At 31.8% G+C, this 17,216-nt stretch overlaps 3 protein-coding genes across 3 annotated transcripts; 2 read left to right on the top strand and 1 right to left on the bottom strand.

Moving 5' to 3' along the window:
• The first annotated feature begins 337 nt into the window (after window positions 1–337).
• LOC25502451 (uncharacterized) lies at window positions 338–4,966 on the top strand. The gene is made up of 6 exons (XM_013589860.3): window positions 338–618; window positions 722–876; window positions 3,117–3,237; window positions 4,020–4,139; window positions 4,238–4,308; window positions 4,405–4,966. The coding sequence occupies exons 1-6, from the start codon at window positions 427–429 to the stop codon at window positions 4,634–4,636; spliced, it is 891 nt and encodes a 296-aa protein (XP_013445314.1). The 5' UTR covers window positions 338–426; the 3' UTR covers window positions 4,637–4,966.
• A 1,032-nt stretch (window positions 4,967–5,998) lies between these two features.
• On the top strand, window positions 5,999–9,096 carry LOC25502450 (uncharacterized). Its single transcript, XM_013589859.3, has 2 exons — window positions 5,999–6,275; window positions 8,567–9,096. Exons 1-2 carry the CDS (start codon window positions 6,099–6,101, stop codon window positions 8,738–8,740), a joined length of 351 nt encoding a protein of 116 aa, XP_013445313.1. The 5' UTR covers window positions 5,999–6,098; the 3' UTR covers window positions 8,741–9,096.
• A 605-nt stretch (window positions 9,097–9,701) lies between these two features.
• On the bottom strand, window positions 9,702–16,701 carry LOC25502449 (uncharacterized). The gene is made up of 14 exons (XM_013589858.3): window positions 16,268–16,701; window positions 15,675–15,804; window positions 14,745–14,920; window positions 12,189–12,306; window positions 11,846–11,924; window positions 11,657–11,697; window positions 11,510–11,580; window positions 11,302–11,404; window positions 11,122–11,220; window positions 10,985–11,047; window positions 10,516–10,695; window positions 10,312–10,359; window positions 10,131–10,187; window positions 9,702–10,049 (listed from the first exon to the last, which is right to left on the bottom strand). The coding sequence occupies exons 1-14, from the start codon at window positions 16,549–16,551 to the stop codon at window positions 9,963–9,965; spliced, it is 1,536 nt and encodes a 511-aa protein (XP_013445312.1). The 5' UTR covers window positions 16,552–16,701; the 3' UTR covers window positions 9,702–9,962.
• Window positions 16,702–17,216: the final 515 nt, after the last annotated feature.

Here is a 17,216-nt window from a genome sequence, read left to right as displayed (position 1 = left end):
AATATCTCAATGGAGATTATATATATGATGAAGTTTTCCATGCTAAATATGCTTGTAAAGGTATTATCCTTCCTTCCATCATTTGTCATTGCAAAGCTATCCCGACTTAGAAAGGGATTGCTAATGATACGACCATTAGGGTTGGTGAAATTCAAAACTATGCTCTCTATATGATTCATTTCAATGAAGATGAATTCAAACATTAGGTTAAAACTTGCTCAAATCTAATCACTAAATTAATAAAAAAAAAAAACTCAAATGAAAAAAAAAAAAAAAAAACTCGGATTATTTTCTTTTTGACTGAAAAAGACCAATAGGTTGTTTTTAACTTAAAAAAAAAAAAAAAACTTGAGAAGTTCAAATAATTTGAAGGTAAACTGGTGTGAGTGAGATTGCAGAGAACGAACAGAGGGTTTCATCTCGACAATGTCAGAAATGGATGAAGAAGCACCAGACGTTCTATGCGAACTGGAAAACGTACAAGGCTTAGTCGACGCTTTAACCGCCGTTCGATGGAAGCGCCACCAAGACGCCGTCATAGAATTATCCGAACACGGCATCGTTTTAATCGTTGAAGAAAGTGGTTGCCTTCAAGCAAAGGTTTATCTCAAAAAAGAGGTACCAAATAATACCATTTTCTTCTTCAATTTTATTACTATTCTCGTTTTTCGTACTCTTTTTATTACTGAATTTGTTTTTTTTTTTTTTGTTGTTGCTATAGCTATTTGTTCGATATGATTACAATGCAGAAGGACGACCTCGTTTTGGTGTGAGTTTAGGGCTTTTTGTTGATTGTTTGAACGCATTCTCGGTTCCCGGTCATTCTGGTGTTATTCAGATTCAGTATCCTGGTCCTGATATGCAGCTTCTCCTCAAGTATGTTTTAGCTGTCAACTTTTCTTTGTTTGTTTTTCCAATTCAAATACGCAAATGTAGCATCTACATTTTTATATTACGTTGTGGAGTGTCACGGTGAGTTTGTCAGAATCACCATATGTCACCAAAACTTATGCTTTAGAGCTTCAACAAAATTATAGCGATGATTTAGGTCAAACAAACTCACCGTCATTCCAAATATGCACTTAAGCCCTGTTTGGATAAATTGCTTATTTGCAGCTTATGGCACAAATGCTTATGTATAATCTATTTCTACAGCAAAAGGTGAAGTGAAGTTTTTTTTGTATAAGCTATGAGCTATTTTCAAAAGTAATTTGGGAGAACTTTATGAAAATAGTTTATAAACAATTTCGTAAGTTGTTATAATAAGTTCTCCCAAACAGTCTCATAAAACTTATACCAATAGATAAGCTCAATTAAACCAATTCAAACAGACCCTTAGTATATTTGGAACTGTGGTGATTTCGTGTCTCGAGACAGGGGAACTACAACTTGGACCTTCTGATTCACCGTTAGTTGCTTGGTTACCTATTCTGGTTCCAAACACTCACTATAAACTGTTAAGTATGAAGTAGTTTCGGTCGTAAAATTGCCACGCTCTGTCTTTTTAACTTGTCATGCACATAGCAGTTGTGCATGCGAACTGGATTCCCGATAGTTGGGGAATCATGCTTTTGATGCAATCATGCAATTTGAACTGTTTGATTAAGTTTAGGCGATTTGAAATGTTGGAAAGTGAGCCTTACAATTTTAATCTAACAGTCAAAATCAGCTATTGCGTGAAATTAGGGAATTATAATTCTTGTGCGAGCTGCTATTATGCTCGCAACCATACAAGTTTCTTACATGACATTCAATATGGTCTTACTTGAACAATGGCCTTTACATTTCCAATAAGGATTTTTAAGTTGAATTAGGTAGTTGAGACTTGACAGGTTTTGTGTTTCTTAAAAAGTTTTGCAACCAAAATGAAATAAAATATTGGTAAGACATAATCCCCATGAATTTGTAGCTGGATGCAATGCAGTTTCAAATGTACACATCTGTACACAAGATGGCACGTTAGCAGCGTTATCCATTGCAGATGGCGGAACGGCAAAAGTCTGCCATTTCAATTTGCTATAGGCAATTTTTGATGAGATATCCATCATGGCGGCAACATAGGCTGTAATGGCGTGTTTATATGGAAGGTTTTTGGCCTTCCACCATATTTCACGATCCGCCATCGACAACACTGCATCAAGTTTATAGCTGTCATTTATGTATGATGATGTTAGCCCCTACATCATATTTGTTTTATAATTGATTTGCTTTATTATTTGAGGTTGAGCATATCACAATCCTATATCAACTTAGAGAGTAAAACAAGTATACGGAGTAAATAAACAACACAAAAAGAACTAGGGTGTATAATCCAAATTTAGTCCCAAAGCTCCTTGTAGCCTGTAGACCCTTCTATTAATGGTTTGGCACCACTTCCTTTCTCCCTTCTCGTGCATTAGGCAACTAAACAAGCTGCTATTATGCTTTATACCATTCTTATATAGCAAGCAGTGTATCGATGGCGGAAAGCCATAAATTTGTCATTTATAGCTTCCATATCTGCCACAAAACGTCAGGGCGCCACCATCCGTTACAAATTGGCCATGGCAGTTCCCAAAAAATCTCCCACCACAATCCGCCATGGCCAATATTTGACAACACTGAAGTAAGTGAGATTTATGTGTGCTTAAAATATGACTTAAATAGTCACACATGAGTAGTTGAAAAATCATGGTTAAATAAAACTAAGCATTATCTAAATACCTATCAATGAAAATCACCCTGATATTGAGTATCAAGAAATCACTTCCATTCAGTCGCAAATTCCAACAGATTGCCTGTCACGATTTAAGTCAAATTCCTACAGCTTCTAGCCTTCTACTAATTAGCTTTCTTTACTTGAGAAAAAAGTGACTGATAGAATCACATTATTCATAGATTACTGAAATCCAATTAGAATTTGTCAACTTTTAATTCTTAGTACTTATTTATTGCAAAAAAAATTACACATAATGTAAATTTCTTTATCAAGTAAAACTTTCGGTTGAAGATGTAATTCCTTTCAGAATGGTAGCGAAATTAATGGTCGTTTAATGGATTGGATTCTTTAGAACTCTACAAAAAAACTTCATAGAATTGTCTTACCTGTGTCTTAAATGTTCACTCCACATCTTCAGATCTGTAGATTCGCTGGATGCCAGTATTTGTGCAGAGATCAGAACAAGGATTCCTGATACCGTTGCATGGGACTACAATTTTGAACCTGCTGGGACTAACCCTTTAACCTTTACTGTTAAGGTATGCCATAAAATTCTCTTAACTGCTTGCCAGTGCAGCTTGAATAATGACCTAGTATCCTTTGGATGTCCTTGGATTTTCTTAATGTACTTACATATCCCCCGCCACCTCAGGGTCCTTCTACAAAATTTTGGGTTTAATGTGATCAATGATGGAAATTGGACAAAAAATATAAAAGAAAACAATATTTATGGATCAAAATCATTCAACCATTATATTACTGGTTACTAGTTGATCTTTTAGTAATAATGTAATACACAATGCATTTATAAAATGATAGTAATTATTGATTATGCATTCTGTACAGTGCAGTAAATTTTTTGGAGGTGTCAATATCTTATAATATGTTAATTTACGTTTTATGTTTCTGTTTTAATATGATAAACTACATTATATGCTTCTGTTGTTTTTGAATCTAGATTATATGCATGTAAATGTTTGCGCCTGCAATTGATACATGGGAGAAAAACCATTGCTTGTATACGGTTAACTGATATTTTGATCATTAAATTACACCTAGAGCTAGTTTGGATAAACTATAGATACACATGTTGAAAAAGAAATATTAAAAGAATCTTACGATATTTATGAATTTTTCTGACAACTTTTCATATAAGTTGAAATTAGCATTTGCATTTTAATTTGTTTTTAAAGCGCTCTTGCTAATCTCTTCTTGAACATCTATAAATTTATAAGGATTTTTTTGCTAGCGAACAACCATAAAAGCATTTTAATTGGGAAGCTACTACTATAATTTGAAATTTGAGCCAAACTGGCCTTAGTCTGCAGCACTAAAGGAAGCTATTGAGGATCTTGAATGGCCTGGATCAAGCATCCAGATAACTATGGAGCCAGATCCTCCTTCTGTTACGTTGAGAGCTGAAGGACATGGGGACCTGCAGGTTTGTATTGCTTTCGATTCAAATGGGAACATGCTTTATTTTTTCGCTCTGCACTTTGAATTCATTATATTCACACAATTTTATTTATCTATTTTCAGATAGATTTCATGTATTGTGCGAATTCCGAACTCTTGATAGCATTTCAGTGTGATCACCGAGCTTCTTTCAAGTATTAATTTTATTTTGAAGTTTATTACTTAAGATGTAATGCACTATTTACCAGCCATCGACTTATCTGTCATTTCTTTGCTTATGGTTATAACAGGTACAAATATAAGTTCCTTAGAGCATCAACTTCTAATATGCCTAGTAGTGTTATTAAAGAAAATAGAGCAAGCAAGTTAAGCATTGGGAGAGGTGGAATGTTAAAAGTGCAGCATCTGGTTTCAATTTCCAAACCTACCTCGCACCCTTATGTGGATTCTGCCGGCTATCAACAACCTGGTCGAATAGCTCATATTGAATTCTTTGTGAAGCCTGAGGAAAGTGAAGACTAAACGAATTGTTATTATTAGGTAGAATCACGGAAAATGTGTTCCTTATAAATTTCCTTACATTGCTTTTCAAACCAAATCTGAAAAGAATGGTATAAACAGAGTAGCATTACAGAAATGCAGAGATAAAAGATGTATATTTGATAAGACAAAGTACATACTCAGGATGAAATTGGGATGTCTGTGATCCACACGCCTCGTGTGATTGCCAGATAATCCCGGGAAATAGGAAATATGTGTTTAAATGATGTATTTCGCTGTAGTTAGACCACTACATTGACAGGAAGTAGATTATGAATTAAATGAGTTGTCGAATTGTCTGTTTATGTTCTACTTGAATCCATGCATGTTAATTGATTAATTCTGATGTTCTAATCGATTAACTGCAACTTAATCAATCAGGGAAGATGTGCTAGTCCGATTAACAAAATCTATAATCAGTACTGTTATGATGGTCTATCTAGCATGTTGTGTGCTTGAATGAAAGTATGCTTAACTGTTAAATATGATGATACCAATATGTATGCTAATCTTGTTTCCTGGATTGTTATGAGCTTGAATAATTTATCTGAATGTTCTACATTGTTGCTGCAGTTTGTTTGATCTAAACCATTTGACCAAAGACATTAATCAATTAAGTATTGCTTAATCGAGATAGAATCCTATAAAATTAGGGTCATAGAGGAGATAATGAAAACAAAAAGAGGCGGAGTCAATGAAGAACGATAAGGCGAATATGACTTGAGCGAGGTCTCGTGCTAGAGAAATCCATAAAGTGTACTCCCTTACAAAATATAAACAAAAGTGTGTCAAACAAAATTGATGTATTACATCAATTTTTTTGACTCACTTTTGCTACCCTAGTTTCTGTTTTCATTAGGATGCTTTAGTTTTACATGTAGTTTGTATTTAATTGATTTTTAATTTTTAATTTTTAAGGGGAATTGAAACCGATTTATAAGCTTGTTTTCACGTACACAAATTTGCATGTTATATTATTGAGGGGTAATGTAGGCTTTATCATTTTAATGTGAAACAATTAAATATCATAACAAATGAAAAAAAATCAGTATTTTTACTACTTTTTTAAAAAATAGAATTTTTTAAAAAATAAATAACAATTAGAAAACAACTTCTTAAAAAATATAGATTCTTTTAGATGAAAAGAAAATAAGATAGATATATGTTTGAATAAAGTGAAATCCTAAGCACTGGTGAGATGCAAAGTTCGAACCCTAACTCACTTGATATGTAAGATATCGGTTTCAATTTTGATTAAATAATAAATATGCAAACAAAATAAATAAAAATTAGATAGAACCAATTGAATAAACCGGTCTGTTCCCGGTTCATGGGTTTTAAAAGCCCTGAAAAGTGTAAAAACCTGAAGAAAAGAATCGAGGTGTTGCTATAGAAACCAGAGAAACCCAGCAGTGTTGAGGAAAAGAAAAGAAAGAGGATAGTGATGGCGTGGAAATGGATCGTGCGAAGAACTCGCGAATCAAAACCATTCTTCTTTGCATTCGCTACCATATGCGGCGTCGTTCCTGGAGTTGTTGGCTACTGTGTGATGCAAGCCACCAATACCCGCAGCGATCAGCTCGAATCTCAACTCCGCTCTAAGGCTCGCCCTGAATCACTGGCAAGTCAAAAACCCTTTATTATTATTATTATTGTTATTTTCAGTAAATACTATCATAGTTTTCTTTTGATTTTCAATATTTTTTTTTTTTTTTTTTTTGAATTGAATGTGTTATGCTTAGGGACACGGACACGTCGACACCACTAATATAAAAAATATAGCAGTTAAAAGTCAATAATCATGCTTCTAGTTTGTCACTGCCAAAATTAGTGTATGTGTTTTCGAGTAGCGCTAATCACAGGTGACTGCTGGTGGTGGAACCACAGTTATAACAGCTTTGTCGCTTAGAAAAATGCATAATAGCAGGTAATTGAAAATGGTATGAATCGGAGTTTAGGATGGCTTCTTCTGATCCCTGGAGCTCCTAGATCAGAAGATATCCACCTGTCCGACTAGAATTCAAAGTTTAGTTTCACATAATGACAGAGATGTATGGCGGAAGTTCTACTCTCTGTCCTAATATGCAAGCATCTTGTGTGAAATGTGATTTTATGTTCTTTAATGTTTTTTCTATGTAAGAAACTGATTCAGAAATGAAATGTGAAGCGTTATTTTTCGGTATTTCAAATATGATCTACTCCACAACCAGTTCTGTTTCCCGATTTTTACCTTGAGGATAGAGTGGCTCTGGTGGGAGTTGGTATTCATAGACTCCAATTAAACATGTGTATAACAGAACAGTTAGGGAGTTTAAGAAAATGAACTGGCAGTTGATGGTCGTCGAGAGAATAAACAGGTGATTGGAGAAGGATAGGAGCATGTAGAATACAATTAAACATGTGTATAACAGAACGGTTAGGGAGTTTAAGAAAATGAACTGGCAGTTGGTGGGAGTGGAGAGAATAAAATGGTGATTGGCGGAGGGTAGAAGGCATGCAGAATATTTTTGGATTGTGGAATACCAGAAGGCTCATAATTCTTTGAGAGGACACTATTTATGTTTTCTTTTTTAGGCGGTCTCCTTGCATTTCTGTTTTTGTTGTATTCTGTTGTAAGGAGGTGTTTACCTCTATTCTGTGTTGCAAAGAATAGGGAAAGTCCTCTTGATTACAACACTGAAGAACTTTAAGCGTCTGCATCCTCCTATGTCCAAATGCCCTGATTTGTATATATGATATGATATACTTTTCTATCTAATTCTAACAAAAAAATTGACCCTGTGATAGGCCTGTTACTGTTTGTTAAGAGGTTAAATTGGTAATTGTTTGTTACTGTTAGTTAAGAGTTAGTTAGTAAGATAATTAGGAAATCAGAGGAGAGCCTTAGGGTATGTTTGAACGTAGGATTTTGGAGGGAAGGGCTTATTTTTCTTTTCTAAATTAAAGAAGTTATAAAATGCTTTTAGACAAGTGTGATTAAAAAGTTATATGATCATTTATCATGCTATTCTTTCAAAATCTCAATTATATGCCTAATCGTAGACTTAGTCCTCCAAAATCCTCCTCTCCAAAAGCCTCCATCCAACCATACCTTTGGAGAATGATCTTTATTGTCATTTGTGTAGACTTGGGGCTCTTTGGCATTGGGAGAATCTACAGTCTCTCTATTACTCTAGGAATCATTCTGTGAACAGGGTCCTTCAACTAATTTCTTCATAATATGAGTTTATTTCTACCACCCTAGTTCCGTTAACTAACAGACATGTCACTGTTTTTACTATTCTGGTTCTCTACTCAACACTTGACACTAACATAAATAATTGCACAGCTTGCTGTACGATGGGCCATCTAGCTCAAAACAAGTGTCCAGATCACATTGAATTTTAAAGTTCTCCAACTGTACTTTATTTTAAATCAATTATGGCACTCTTCCACCATGATGCATTGAATGAAGTGTGTTTTAGTGGCATGCGAAATGATCTGTTTTCCTTCAATAAGGTCAAGTATAAAATAAAACCTTAAATATATGGGGGCCTGTAGGTTTCCAAACCTATACAGTACAGAATTAATGGTTTATTTAATTTTCTGTGTGTAAGATTAAAATTATAACAGACTATCAGTTTACCTTGGAGGTTAAATAACATCCTAATTTTTTTTTATCCAGAACAAAATCTAATATAATTCTATGGCAACGACTCCACTTGTTTAACTGTTTTTACTCTGCTTTCAGTTTCCTATATTTCTTATCGAATACAAATATGTGATTATTTTAATTCACATTTGATTATTTTAAGTAACCTGTTTATATGGAATGACCAGTTGTCACCGTCAAATTTTCACTTTTTTGAGTCGATTTATTTCCTGTGTTTAAAATCCTGTCTTAACAATTGTGTTGTTTTAATTATGTTTCAGATGATGGGACAAGTGAATAAAGAGAGACTGGCAGAATATCTTGGAGAGCTGCAGCGAAAGGAGAATACCAATGACCGTTATGTTGCTGCTCTAAGAGGAGAGACTTTAACAAGAAAACCTTATGTGAGAATTCAACCAATTCCAGAGCAAACCGACAAGGAGCAGAAAAATTGAATAAGTTGCTGAACTCCAGTTATTGTGAATATACGTTCTTTTGAGTTCACTATAAACACAATGCTGTTTTATTTTTATTCCCGTTTTATTCCTGAATGCATTTATTTAAGAAGCCATGTTCTTGAGAGGACCAGAAGCGGCTTGATGGAAATTGAGTGCTCATGGTTCCATCCAAACATTTACTAGTTATAACACTTAATGTCAATTTTTCATAGTAGATGACTAGTATTCTCTTTGGAATACATGCTTTTATTTTATAGGATTTATGCTTTTTTGTACTGAACTGTTTGTTTATTTATAATCAACTTGATTTGGCCTGAAATAAAATGTCGATTCACATTGCTCCTTCTACATAATATTAAGGTAAATGTCATAAGTTGTTATAGCATCTGCTGTTTGTCCTTTTTGGTTTTTATTGTGTGACATAGACTAATAGACTTGGATGATATTTTGGTATTGGAAAGGGATATATTGGTGTAGGAGCTAATCACATTTATCTACTTGTTCTTGGTAAATTCTTCCTCCTAATGATACATGGTAGATTGTCATGCCTCTGTTTTCTTACATTTTGTGCTCTTGCATGCCATTTTTACCGGTCGAAATTATAAAAGCTCTCCAGTCAGTTAATATGTTACTTTTTTCTATCTATGAAAAATCTGCCTCAGATGGTAATTTGTTCCCGACATTGGACATATTAATGTTTTTCATTTTAATTATCATGAAACATAGAAGGCTAGGAACGTCATTAATCTATTTGGCTTTGGCTTGGACTTGAAAGTTTACTCGACGGAGTCAATTATCACCACGTCGAAGGCTAAGGCTGACTCTTTTATGTTTGCTTTTCACAATTAGCAGATGTCTGGGGTGACTACCCTGTATTTGTGTATGATTTTGCTTTACCAGAATGCCCAAACTTTGCTTGGATGTGTCTTAACAGTAACGGTGGCGACATGTCTAGTACTGATCGTAAAGCGGCATGTCATACACAAATTTTGATATAAGTACTGTACCAAGCATAATATACATTCATATGTACATACAAACATACATATCTACAGAGGTATACATGATTTTTATCTTGACTAACTATTTTAATATCTAATTGTCAAGATTTGATCATATTACTAATCATATGCAGCATTGATCATAAATTATTGCTCATCACCAGAATTGCATGTAGATCATGTCTATCTTAGAATGTTTCTATCAACTCCATTGTCAATCAGCCTGGGAACAACCTAATTCGATCAGTGATCTTCTTTCGACATATATGACACTTGCGAATTTTCGATCCACACTCTCTGCAAGTCTGCATTTTAGTTACTTGTTAATTAATCATCATTAATTAAATTGAGTATAAAAAAATATAATCCAGTTTTTTGGACCTTACCATGTGTCCACAACCAAATGCCAAGTCCTTCTCATTGCTTAAGCAAATTGTACAAGACTGCAATAGTTAATCAAAGTAACTTTAGTTCCTTGGTATACCAATTGAGTATATTAATCTTTTTTGTAGATAATTGTAATTTTATTTTCAATATCTCTATCATTTTTCTGTCTTTTGAAGTTACCTGACTAGTCAAGGTTGGATTTCTGCTTAAACTGATTGTCTTGTACACCTGAATAGAATTTAAACATAAGAAAAAAAAAATCAAAACCTGCAAATATGAACTTAAGCAGATGAGAACATGTCTGTCTTGTTCATGTTTTGTTCATTCAATCATTCCTTACAAAGACATCTGATCTCAATTCTCAGCCAAAATTGTTACACATACCTCAACAACAGCAGCCTTGGATTCATCAGCCAAAATTGCCTTAGAAGGAATGGTTAATTTTTGTTTCGTCTCTTCGGCCATTCTTATAGGAAATTGAGGTACATTATCAAGCTTCTGTCTAAGCCTTTCAACATACTTGTTTTGTTCGTGAAACTCTCTCTTAGTCTTGGCACATTCATTCTGTAAATTAACAAAAGCCAATGAGTGGTAACTCGAGTAATGAAATTTAGAATGCCTCTCTACTTTGCCTTCAAACATATGACACATTGACATAGACAAAGACTCCAGACACGACACTGACACGAATACGTGGACACATATAATAAGAAAACCACGTGTCAATGTCATGTTAGGGACGTCGGACACTAACATTTTTCTAACACCGAACATGGCTTCAATCATTAGTGACGGTGCTACATAACTTCAGACACTACATCTTTCAATTTAAGAATGTATTGTAAATATATACCTGCAGCATATGTATAAACTCTTCTTGTTTTTTCCTCTCTGCTACTCCAGTTTCCATTGCAATCTGCATGGTTTTCGTTAGGGTTAATATTCTCATTTTGAATGACATGCAATGAAACTTGCATAAACTATGCTGACCTGCAAACAATGAAGCCTTTGAGATAAATTCGTAACCATTTGACGAGCTTGTTTCTCAGCATTCGATATCAATTCATTTTCATGCTTCAAAATAATCAACTGAAAATGCAGAACACAAAAAAATATTAGAATCATTCACAAACTCACTTTAATTTGGAAACTCTTGCAATTAATAATTACCTGGTGTTCATTTTCTTTCTTGAAGCTGTAAAGTCTATCAGAAGAATACTTTGCCCTAATTTCCCAATAGTTAAGCTTTGATTGCAGTGTCATATTTTCACTTCTGAAAAAATCATCAAATATTATGACATTATTATAAATTAGTGAAAAACAACAATTACACGAGTCGATGACACGTGGCGGACCAAAACACATTTTTCTTATATACCTGATCATTTCCAATTCATCTTTTAGGTTTCTCATTTTTTCCTCAACCTCTTGGACTTTGTTGTTAGCTTCCTGCATTGTAACACAAGTTAAAGAACAAGTACATTTTTCTTTAAGTATATTTCCAAATTTCCAATCTCAATCATACCTGAGAAATTAAAATCAGAGCCTTGTTGTTGGTGTTTTCTTCTGCACCAACAAAAAAAATTGAATAAATTAATGTAATCAAAATATACAAAAGGAATAGTATAGTACAAGTTATACAACTAATTATGATTTAGATTTGAAGAAATAAATAAAGATATAGCTTAACAATACTAGATGATATATAAGATACCTGAATAAAATTCCAAGCAAAGAGGGTCATATGAATGATCATTATCTACCACCTCATCTGGATTTGGAGGCATTATAACCTGTTATGAAAAAGTGGAAAATCCAAAATTATTTAAATGTCCCAATTTATTTATTTTATAACATGGAGAAAATAAATAATTCAACATTTTCAATCCTCAATAATGAATTTACTAATTACAACTCATTTTCCAAATGTTAAAGAAACATTTCAATTAAAGACTGATATTTCAATGCACTCATGATTTGTTATTCATAAGCATATAATATAAATTGTTGATCTTAAATTGTTGATATTTCAATGATTTTGAGAAAATAATAATTACATTTTCATCTGTAGGCCATTCTTGATTGCTTGTTGTTACTTGAGTTGAACTTGTCTTCTTAACACAGCATTGTAATTTATGCCCTAATTTCCAATCAAAATGTTGGCATGCTTGTGAGCTGCAAAAGAAAAAGGCCCAAAAAACATGAAGCTTGGTGATGTAAAATTATGCAAATTACGCAAATAATAAAATGTTTTAAAAATGAATGAAACATGATTGAATTGTTAAATGATCATATACTCCGATATTGTTTCAAGTTTTTAAATATATCAATTATATATATATATATATATATATATGTCATATATTATTTTAAATATGAAGTAAGTCCAATTTCTAACTCAATCTTACAGAGACAAAATGAATTTACTTTTTTATTTTGGTAAAAAAAGAAATGACTTTACGTAAGTTCTCAATTTTGACGACCTTATGTCAAACTTACCTATAGCTTATTTACACTAGTAAATTGACTTGCTTATTTTAGAGGAGGTAGATAAAAAAACTTAATTCCATTTCAATTTCAATGCAAAATTACCCCAATCCAGTTTTACTATTTTGATTTTATTATTCTAACATTTATTCTAACTATATAAGTGCTCCTTTTGAATACTAAATATATATAGTTAAAATAACAAGATTCACGTCCCCATGAACATAGTTTAATTGATAGTAACATCACATAATATATATATATAGATGTTGAAGTTCAAACATCAAACTTCTAACGATCAGTTCAAACATCAAACTTCTAACTTAATATTGTAAAGATGACTCGGGTTTGAATTTGCAATTCCCTAAACTTCATCTCATCTATGTATATGATTTTCACCCCTTTTAAAAGAAAAAAAAAAAGTAGCAAGAATGCAAGATACACGCAGTTTTTTTGAAGAAAGTCGTAGTTCTATATTATTGAAGAAACAGATAGTATTGAAGGATCTCTATGTATACAGGTGGAAATTGACATCTTTACACATTACTTGAACGTGTTAGTCACCTTGCACAATTTTTTAACGTATTTTCACATTGACATGTATATATTTTATGAATATAGTTAATGTGAATGCAAATAATTTAAGGCACTACCTCTTCTTAATAAGTAACTTGGTCGTATCAATTTTTATTGAAGGTGACCCATGATGATATATAAATAGAGTTTTATTTAGTTGACATGGTTTCAGATTATTAATAAAAAGTCAAACGTTCAAATCTAGCTAACTCAGCAAATCGATTAATTAAGGATGTGATTTAAAATAAAGAAAATGTTTAAGAGTGTACTTACAACATTTGTTAATGAAACTATTATTGAGAAATAATGGATAATGGATATTCAACTTTTTTAAAGTAAAAATTTTGTAGTTTTTAATAAAACAGATTATATCTTTTTCAAACACCACTATATGAAGCTTATTTGATGACACATGTAGGGTCTCTTTCCAAAGAATTGTTACCACTTCTTGTTAATTTTCTTTGTTTTCTCACTAGACATTGGAACCTCTATGTTTCCATAAAATAATGTTCCACACACAATAATTTTGTTACTATATTATTTTTCTTCCCTATATGTAAGAGTTAGAGTTCCATAAAATAATGTTCCACACTGGTGCCTCTATTTTCTTTGCTTTTACTTTTATATTCATAATTTTTAACTCTACTTTTTAATGAAACTATTAATGAAGTGATAAGGGTTAATATTAAAGTCAATCAAGTATCATTTTTAAGAGTTCCCTCAACACTTGTCAGTGTCCAACTAACTAGATTTTGTATTAGTTAACTAATGGTTTGAACAGTGGATTAAACTACAACAATAAAAAATACAACTATAGAAAAAAATCACAAACATTTTTTGAGGAGAAAAATCACAAAAACATGAAAGGTGGCATTGACTTAACAAGTTTAATTAGTTGGAGTGACTTTTGACGAGGTTAGGCAAATTAATATTAAAACTTACCCTAACTGATTTTAATTTAGTTTTTTAATCATTTTAATGAGATGTTGGGTTTTAATTAACTCGATGTTAAAATGATATGTTAGGTGAGAGTTCACGTAAGAATTTCTCATAAAATAACGTTCATACAATTTTGTAACTATATTTTTTTTCCCTATATGTAAGAGCTAGAGTTCCATAAAATATTGTTCCACACTGGTGCCTCTATATATTTTCTTTGCTTTTAATTTTATATTCATAATTTTTAAATCTACTTTATAATGAAACTATTAATGAAGTGATAAGGGTTAATAGTAAAGTCAATCAAGTATCATTGATTTTATTTTTAAAAGTCTAATAAGTGTATATTTTAAGAGTTCTCTCAACACTTGTCAGTGTCCAACTAACTAGATTTTGTATTAATTAACTAATGGTTTAATTAAAACCAATTAGTTTTGAACAATGGATTAAACTAAAACAATAAAAAAAATACAACTATAGAAAAAATCACAAAAACATTTTTTTGAAGGAGAAAAATCACAAATATATGAAAGGTGGCATTGACTTAAGAAGTTTAATTAGTTGGAGTGACTTTAGACAAATTAATAAAATTATGAAACAAAACAACTTACCAATATTTTATAGCTTTGCATCTTGAGCATTTTTGGGAACATGGATTGCCACAAACTGCACAGCCACCATGTTGAAGCCCTATTGCTGTTTCTTTAATTGACTCAATATAGTAAACATCCCCCTCATATGGTTTATGCTCATCATCATCATCATTGAATGAGTATTTAGAGTTTTCCTGCACATTAATGTTAATATTTAAATACGTGTCACATTATTATCTTTACTTTTATAAATACCTAAGTTATATATATGATAAGTCATTTGTTCCTTCAATAAAAAAAATGATAAGTCATTTGTCTTTCTTCTCACACACACAACGCGTTTGAAATAATAGAATGGGTCACATCAACTTTCTCATTAATCTCAAAGTAAAAAAAAAAAAACACTACTTATGAATATTTGCTAACATTAATAATTTTCTTAATGTTTTCGAAAAATATTTGCACTCATAATTAAAAATATTTTGAACGATAAAACCTTGTTTCACGAAAATGATATGATTATTTTAGTCTTCAGTTTTAAATATTTAATTTAATTTTTTTGAGCGGAAATAATTAATTTAATATTAAGCAAGAATAATATTAATGAATATATTTTAAAAAAATCATTAAATTAAACCTATCTTTTATATTAAAAATCATTAATGAATATATTGAAAACCGACATGGAATTTTTGTTAAGCGGAATTTAACATCAAATTGCTATTGGTTTTTCCTTGAAGCCAAAAAACTCAATTGACTTTTTGGAGGAATAATCGAAAAAATTTCCCTTCCACAATAGGTTGCATCTAGAAAATACTTGTATTATAACAAATGGGATCAAACTATCCTAAAATAAAGATTCAAACAAAATATCTCTTCCTTTTGCTTATAAAAAAAAATAATTAAATATTGTATATACTAGGATTTTATGATATATTATAACATTACGTTTCCATGCTCCAAGAGAAAGCACTGGGTTCCATGAAAAGATGATTCCTCATGTTCTTCTGCAGACACTATCTCAACACATTCATCTTTGTGCCAAAATCTCCAATGCATGATATGGCATGCTTTTGAGCTGATGAAAACAACCACATTAAAATCAAAATCTTTTATGAGAAAAATATTCATCTCTATAATCACAATAACTTTATTGACAAGTATAAATGTGAGTCCAGAAAACTAAAACTAAAACTTTATTTTGGTTCTAAACTGTTTAACTAAAAGTTTCTTTTGTTTTTGTTTAAAAAGCTAAAACTTTATTTTTTTTTGTCAGGTAGCCTAGAACTCACCTTTTTCAAGGTGAATAAGTGAAATGTTTGGGGTTTGAACCCCGACCCCTGCATATAACAATACATGTCCCTGTCAACTGAGTTATGCTCACGGGGACGCTAAAACTTTGTTTTATATTAGGTGACATATGAACCTTCTTTTAGTTAAGCCGCAAAAGAACTTCTACCCAAAAAGGCATTAATATTATAAAACATATATAATGAACAAAAAGGATAAAGGGAAAGATGGAAAGAAATTTGAAAACTTACCAATATATAGCATTTTTGCATCGTGAGCATCTTTTGATTATGTTTCTGAATTTGCCACAAAAGGAGCAAACACAATATTCATTTAGTTTGTTCTCTTCATCCTCTTGTTCAAACAATAATATTTCATCACTAACTTCCACCTCCTCATCCCTTTGTTTATTGGCTTCATTTGAGTTTGCTACTTTGTTTTCTAGCCAAGCAATAAACCCTAGGAAGAGTATTATCATTACCAATAAGAACTTGAGGGAGCAATCTTGATCCATGACTACCACCATTAGAAGCATCTATGCAAAATTTGTTAATGATATATTTATATAGCCACTTGGATATTTTAGGAATGGCTAAGGAACAAAGAGATCATAGGATGATTATATATAGTTCTTTAGAATAAAAATATAATTGATTATAGATATTAAGTTACTCGACCATTTGTTCTTGGAAATTCCATGTGTTCTTCCATGATAGTTATACTTACATTATTTTATAAGGGGAAAACAAGCTAGATGGAAAGAAATGAGAACTAGTCAAAGTAAAATATTAGAAAATTGAGAGCATTAAAATTCTAGGAACAATAAAACCGTTGACCTAAACTACCATCTATAACACATATTTACTTCCACACTTGCTGTTTTTTTAAACATCAAATTAAAGCATCATTTAAATAGGAAAATGCTAATGAATATTCTATCACACTTTTTAAAGATCTTAAAATGTAAGATATTACAAAAGGTTGTGTATTTAGTGGGTTGAAAATTGAAATGTTTAACTTAAAAAAAAAAAAAAAAGAATTACATAATTTAAAATGTTTAAAGAATGTCACATAAACAGTTGCTAACAAAACCTTTTAATTTAAATGAAAATGAGTACAAAGGAATGTTCCATCCAAACACAGTCATAGCATGCGGATGATTGATAATAGGGCCAACTTTGCTGGGATCTTTATAGCGAT

The sequence above is a fragment of the Medicago truncatula genome, chromosome 8 (genome assembly GCF_003473485.1).
Source record: "Medicago truncatula cultivar Jemalong A17 chromosome 8, MtrunA17r5.0-ANR, whole genome shotgun sequence".
In the NCBI taxonomy this organism is placed as follows: Eukaryota; Viridiplantae; Streptophyta; class Magnoliopsida; order Fabales; family Fabaceae; genus Medicago; species Medicago truncatula.
Note: the sequence above shows the minus strand (reverse complement) of the source record. Positions and strands in the feature narration are given on the sequence as shown.